General features: G+C 32.1%; 1 protein-coding gene across 2 annotated transcripts; it reads right to left on the bottom strand.

The window, feature by feature from the left end:
* Positions 1 to 3503: 3503 nt before the first annotated feature.
* LOC127097440 (probable protein kinase At2g41970) lies at positions 3504 to 6265 on the bottom strand. 2 transcript variants are annotated; one of them, XM_051035934.1, is made up of 8 exons: positions 6133 to 6265; positions 5625 to 5766; positions 5256 to 5509; positions 5020 to 5146; positions 4574 to 4847; positions 4112 to 4244; positions 3921 to 4007; positions 3504 to 3845 (listed from the first exon to the last, which is right to left on the bottom strand). In XM_051035934.1, the coding sequence occupies exons 2-8, from the start codon at positions 5734 to 5736 to the stop codon at positions 3720 to 3722; spliced, it is 1113 nt and encodes a 370-aa protein (XP_050891891.1). In that variant the 5' UTR covers positions 5737 to 5766; positions 6133 to 6265; the 3' UTR covers positions 3504 to 3719. The 2 variants fall into 2 exon arrangements, with proteins under 2 accessions (XP_050891891.1, XP_050891889.1); XM_051035932.1 differs by lacking the exon at positions 6133 to 6265 and adding an exon at positions 5911 to 6049.
* Between the last annotated feature and the right edge of the window lie 450 nt (positions 6266 to 6715).

Genomic DNA, 6715 nt, shown 5'->3' with positions numbered 1-6715 from the left:
TCAATGGTGATAAGCTTCCTGTGACTTTTAATTTGTTCACCTTCATTCATCAACCCTTTTCCTTTTGAAGTCTCAAATTCTAAAACTTTATCAAGAATAACTTTTGTCATAGTCGGAATAGTCGTCATGATCGGAGTAGTGGAAACAGATGCATAGGCGTTTCCATGAAAGTTATGTCGAGAGAGCATTCTTCGAACACAGAAGGCATGGTGATAGGATAACATGGAAAGAAACTTTTTACCTTCCCAGGGTTTGACTTAGCAGTGAGAAACGTACCTAAAAATGCTAAGAGTTTATTAGAGAGGGGGGAGAGAATACATATTTGTTTAGCCCAGATGGAGATTTTCTCATTGGCGAGTGGTGGCTTAGGTACGAAATATCTCCACATATCTTTTTCTGATGCCGGAATCGTGAGTGCTATTGGATTTTCTTGCCGGTGACTGGTACAGAGGTGGTGAGAGTTGCCATTTTTTCTTCTTTTGAAGCTATGTGGAAAAAGATATTTATGAGTGAAAAGACTAGTGCATATTAGTGTTTGAAGTTGGAAGAGTTTGAAATGAAGAAATGAGACTGTTATTTATAGAGGATGGTGGTAAGCAATCGTTCGACAAGTGACATTCATGTGACAGTCGGAAACGATTCCTATTCAGGACGTGGAAGAGTTAGTGGCAGAAGTAACTTTCCACTCTTCTAGGAAGCAGGACTATGATGGTTAGAAAATCTTGTTGAACAGAGGTTTGTGAAAAGGCGCAACGATGACGCTGACATCAGCAAAATGGTTTTTAAACAATGTCGAAAATCATTTCAAAAATGCCATTTTTCTCATTCTCATTAAAAGGAAAGTCGAAACATCGCATTTTAGGGGACAATTTGTTACCTCGGATTTCTGACACAAGCCTTGATTGTAAGAATTTGACAATTTTTTAAGATTGTTTGATGACTTGGGTTTTTACTTAGGTCGAAATGGTCATTCGACCATGGAATTAGGTATGCAAACAAATTGATCCCATCAAATGATATTGGTGACATTACTCAAATTTCCAAGCAGTTAGTTAAGATTTGTTTGTTTTTGGACTTAGTGAAATTCTTAGCTTTTAATGCAATGTTACTCTCCACGCGGTCGAACGAGGCACAAGCGGATAAGATCAGACAGTTATTCCAGAACACGTGGAAGTCAGTCGAGAACGAAGATTACATGGAGACGAAGACGTGGCAAGTTTTGTTGAGTCGGTCGTTGTAGACGGTTATGTTAGGAGTTGTATATAAGCAGTGTTAGTTTAAAGTTTTAGGGGTCCGTAATTTCACACAAATTCTACAAACTCGAAATATCCAAGTGTTTAATGAGAAAATAGTGATTTCTGAAAATGTATGTATTTGCGTTCCACTTTATGAATTGAATTTTTTTAAGTCATTTACTGCATTGCATGTTATTTTCAAGTTTTTTCTATTTACGACTTTAATGTCAAATTTGTTTCAAACTTATAATTTTTGCACAATCTATCTTGAGATTTTTTCGAGTTTAATCCCTTGAATAAAATAAAACTTGTCTTTGTTTATTAAATTTCACATTAAATAGTAATTTACTATGTTGGTATTTCTATTTGTGTCTCCATAACAGTTAGAGTTTCTATACTTCCAGCTTTCATACACAGTTTCAATAAAAAAAATTAGAATTTGAGCTCTCCATCCTTTTTCTTTGCAACTCATTATCCACTGAAGCTCTTCACTCCATCCATTTGGTGTATGTTGTATTTGTAGTCACTCCAGAATTTTCATCAATAGAGTCATTATGCTAGGATAGGTAAACATTAAGACCCGTTTGAAAATTTTTTAAAAAACAGTTTTATGACTTTTTAAAATTGAAAAACAAAAAACTTATTTGATACATTTGTTTCTCAAAACTATTTCTAAAAACACTTTCAAAATTCAGTGTTTTAAAATCTAAAAAATAAAACTATCAAAATATGTTTTGATTTTCAACTTTCAGTTTTACTTTTTAATTTTCAATAGCTGGAAAAAAAATACTGTTTCACTAATCGGATTATAGTAATTACTTGCAATATTTTTTTAATTGTAATATTTCACTCTCAATCTATTGTTAATCCTCATATATTGTTAATGAAAATTAAAATTCTCACTCTCAATTATTCTCTCTCTAATACATTAAAATGAATTGTGTATATATATTCAAACCAACACTCAAATATAATTTTTATACATTAAGTGAATTGTATATTTTATCATTAATTATTAAAAATATTTTAATAAACTTAAATGTATATTAGCTGAATTTTAATATTTTTAAAAAATATATCACAATTATTTTTATTTAATAAAATATATTTTTAAAATATAGATTATAAAACAAGCTATATTGTCCTATTTTAAAAAAATAGTTTTTACAAATTATACTATCAAACATATTTTTTCACTTTTTAATTTTTAAAACAGTTTTCAAAAATTGAATAATCAAATGAATTCTTTTTATTTTATTTTCTCAAAAACAAATTTACAAAATAGATTTGTAAAATAAATTTTAAAAACTAAAATTGAGAAGAGATCCAAAAATGTCCTAAATGTTGTAGAATTTCTTTTTGGTCGCAGAAGCGACATTTATCTTTATTTATCGAGACAAATGTACATAGTCTTTTCTTTGTGACCATTTTGTCATGGCAAGCTAGCCACAACACGAAGGTGGCTCTTGGTCTAACCAAGTTATTCCAAATCAGTTTCCTTCATTGGAGAGATGGTTGAGGTTCTTTTAATGTGAAATTCATTTTCCTCGTGCTGAATTTGCTCTCTTGTTGTAATGTCTGCCAAATCTGCTGCTATTGGAGAAATTGTCTTTGCTTCAAGATGGCTTTTAAAATTTAGGAACATGTGCCTTTAATTGGAACAGACATTAGCTCATCCTCTTTGATGTAGTAACAATGCACCCACTTAATCTACAAACCATCTACTTTCTCATTGAGATTCCACAAAAGTGTTATGAGATTTACTTTGTTCCAATCCTGTATAGATATCATGTTCAAGCCTCCCTATGTTTTTAAAGTGCACACTTTTTGCCATGATACAGGAGATTTTCTTATTATTTCATGCCACTTATTAATCGTACAAAATTATTATTTCATACAAAATTAATATATTTATACACAATAAATATCACTTTAAATATTTTGTAAAAATTAAAATTATAGATTTTTTCAACATAAACTTTTTATGCATGTGTTTTTAGAACATAAGTTAACATTACTTTAAAATTAATAATAAGTATGCAAAATTAAAAAGGAGAATATTAGAGTAAGGGTTGGAATAGTACCTATAGAAAAAGATATGAATCAATATGGGTAAGTGTGGTTTGGATTAAATTGATTCATCCAATTTTTCCTGGTGCTTAGTTATATATTTATATTATGGCAGATAACAAGTTACAAACTGAACAATATCACTACTATAAACAGCATAAATCATACTAAAAATTTGTCTGACAATTTTGATTGCTCTTTTGCTTATATGTATATATACCTTTGATTTTTTTTCTTCATTTTTTAAGTACAAAAATTATGATCTGTTCATAAATTATGCACACAATATTTTCCCAGTTAAACAGTAGATCAAGAAGCCTGAATCAACTTGGTTTAGTACAATATCTAGAACAAAAAAATTAGGAACAAATTCATTTTGTTGCAGATTAATTGCACAAAAACTTGGTCACTATGTCAAGCATTAGAGCTAGGTCCAGCCGGTTTCGAATTGAGAAGTGGCTGAAGAGCTTTAACAACAATTGTCATGTTTGGCCTGAAATCTGCTTCATACTGAACACAAAGTGCTGCAACTGCTGCCAACTGCATATCCACATCAAATACCGATTACAAAACACTATCGTCGAAGATTAATATAAGAGAAATAATGAAGCGAACCTTAGCGATTGCTTTTGGCGGATACTCGTTGTTTAGTTTAGGATCAACACATTGTTTCACTTTGTCTTCACTTAGTCTTGGAGTCGCCTATGGTAATGATCAGAAATCGTATTAGAAAGCAAGAGCATAGAATAATGAGAATTTAATCGAAAAGACAGTTAAACGACATGAGAATGTTCGAAAGGATATACCCAAGTTACAAGACTTTGTTGCCCTTTAGGCATTGTATGATCCACTGGCTTTCTTCCTGTCAAGAGTTCTAAAAGCACAACACCAAAACTGTATACATCGCTTTTTTGGGTTATTTGTCCTGTCATCGCATACCTGAAAACGAAAGTAATCATTTCGATAACCCCCAAGGGATGGCCGGTTCGTGAAGGCTTGGGATCTGAAAGTGTGCTCCTCTCAAAGTCGGACACAATTGACATCACGCAATCTTGGTCATTCGATCTCGATTAGACAACTTACATTCTGAGATTAAATTTTAAAGTTGATTACAGAAGTTGAAACATGAGTTGTCTGATCTCAACCTGATAGCCGAGATTGCGTGACTACATTAACTTCGACATTTTTTAAAGAAGGAAATCCGAACCGATAGGATAACTATGTCTACTATCAAGTTAAGAGTGAGTCTAGAGTTCGAGCATACATACTCTGGAGCATGATAGCCAAATGTTCCCAAGACTCTTGTTGAATGTAGCCGTGCTGCGGTGTCCGAAGACTGATTTGTCAAGTTGAAATCTGCAACCTTAGCCTCATAATCATTGAACAACAAGACATTGCTGGATCTTACATCTCTATGAACTATAGAAGGTTGAACTTTCTCATGAAGAAACTCAAGTCCTTTGGCTGCACCAAACGCAATTTTTACTCTCTCGTTCCAATTTAAAACCGGACCAGGTTCTGCCCCTTGAACTCCTTTCCTTCCTGCAACATCAAAACCGTAATAGTCAAGGCCATTTTTAAGGGCGGGCAAGGCGGACTATCGTACAGGGCCTCATTGAATTGTAACTAATCTACACATGACCTCCAAAAGCACAAGAGCTATTTTCTAAATACCAGTCATGTCTCTAAATATTGGAAGTTAGTTATTTCGTACCGTGTAATGTGTCGTGCAAAGAACCAAGACTTGCATATTCATAAACCAAAATTCTGTTATTTGCCTCAAGACAATATCCCATCAAAGCGACGAAATGTTCATTCTTCAATCTCGAAACAATTGCTAACTGCATATGATTCAATAGTGATGTATAATTCAGACTATGAGAATCCAATCCCACGAGACTAAACATTTCGTCGATAAATTATCAACCTCAAATATAAGAAAAAAACTACCTGTGATTCAAAATCGGAGTCAACTTCTGGTGAAGAACTCGTATCCAGCTTCTTAATTGCAGCCTCAACACCGTCGCTCATCTTTGCACGGAAAACCCTCCCATAGGAACCTTCCCCAATCAGTGCTTTTGTTCCAAAGTTCTCTGTTAACCGCTTTAACTCGTTCAACTTAAATTCGGGTATCTCAATTTCTAATGCTTTCTGAGGACCACCACTCTTCACAATATTGCTCCTTGGCTCTCCTCTATCACCACCTGCATTCACACATACTATATTACTTCTCAGAGATACATCAAAAGAAGGTTCACGACCGATATTTGATAGCGATTATTATCTATAGTATCAAAGATCACGAATGCGATTAACTACCTCCACCACCACCACCAGCAGCACCGTACGCGTTAGCTCCGATTGCTGCTGCACTATAATGGTTTGCAGCTAAACCGTTAAAATCCTCTTCTGCACCTCCACAGCACAACATAGCTCAAAGTTGTCTAGTCGAATCACTACCCTAAATAAACACATTAAAATTCAGCAATATTCGATTAATAACTCGAAAATGTTGCAAGACTAAAATATTTTTTTGCTAAAGATTTAAAAAGATATGGACAATACATTTTCATAGAAAATCTAAAAAATTGAGTGTATCTATTACCTCTTATTTGAGAGCGTAGAGAACAACAGTAATTAATTAGTCAATTAATTGTATATCAACCCTAATCTTTTTTTTCTAAAATTGAAGGCACAAACAAAAGGTCACTATGATAATTTATAAAAAAAAAAACTTATCAATTATCATTTGCATTGAAAAAATAACGTAAAAGATGTAGAAATTGCATTCTAGACAAAACATTAATAAGATACAGTAATTATTTACCTATGACCAATTTATGAATGTAAAAATGAATTAATGTATAAAAAAATAAAATAAGTTAGAATTGGAAGGAGGAAGAAGAAGAACAAAAAATGTCATGTTCTAACTTCTTCCAAATGAAAATAATCAAGTTTTGGACAAGGATGCATGTTTATGTGTTTTTTGGAAAAATCAATTGTTTTTTTTATCATATTAGTTAAAGTTAATGTTGCTCTAACTTTGAATTTTTTAAGATTGTGTACGTGCCACCAGCACGATGCGCATATTACTATTTATGTCTTTTTTAAATTCAATGTTTAATTTCTTTTTTTGTCAAATAAATTATGATTTACATGCATTTGCATGGAGTTTTTTATTCTTTTCTTAATTTTTATTTATTTACAATTTTAACATTTCTATATATTTATTAATCGACTTGTTATAAACTACTATTAAATCAATTGACCAAATTTAGATTAAACATTCTTTTTTTAAATAATGTTATGGGTTAATATCCATTTTTACATTTCATCAGAATCTTTGATATGACTTGAAAATGTTGTAACAACGAGTTAAAGATTTAAAAAGATATCAACACTACATTTTC

This window comes from Lathyrus oleraceus, chromosome 6 (assembly GCF_024323335.1).
Source record: "Lathyrus oleraceus cultivar Zhongwan6 chromosome 6, CAAS_Psat_ZW6_1.0, whole genome shotgun sequence".
NCBI lineage: Eukaryota > Viridiplantae > Streptophyta > Magnoliopsida > Fabales > Fabaceae > Lathyrus > Lathyrus oleraceus.
This window is presented reverse-complemented; position numbering and strand designations above follow the sequence as displayed.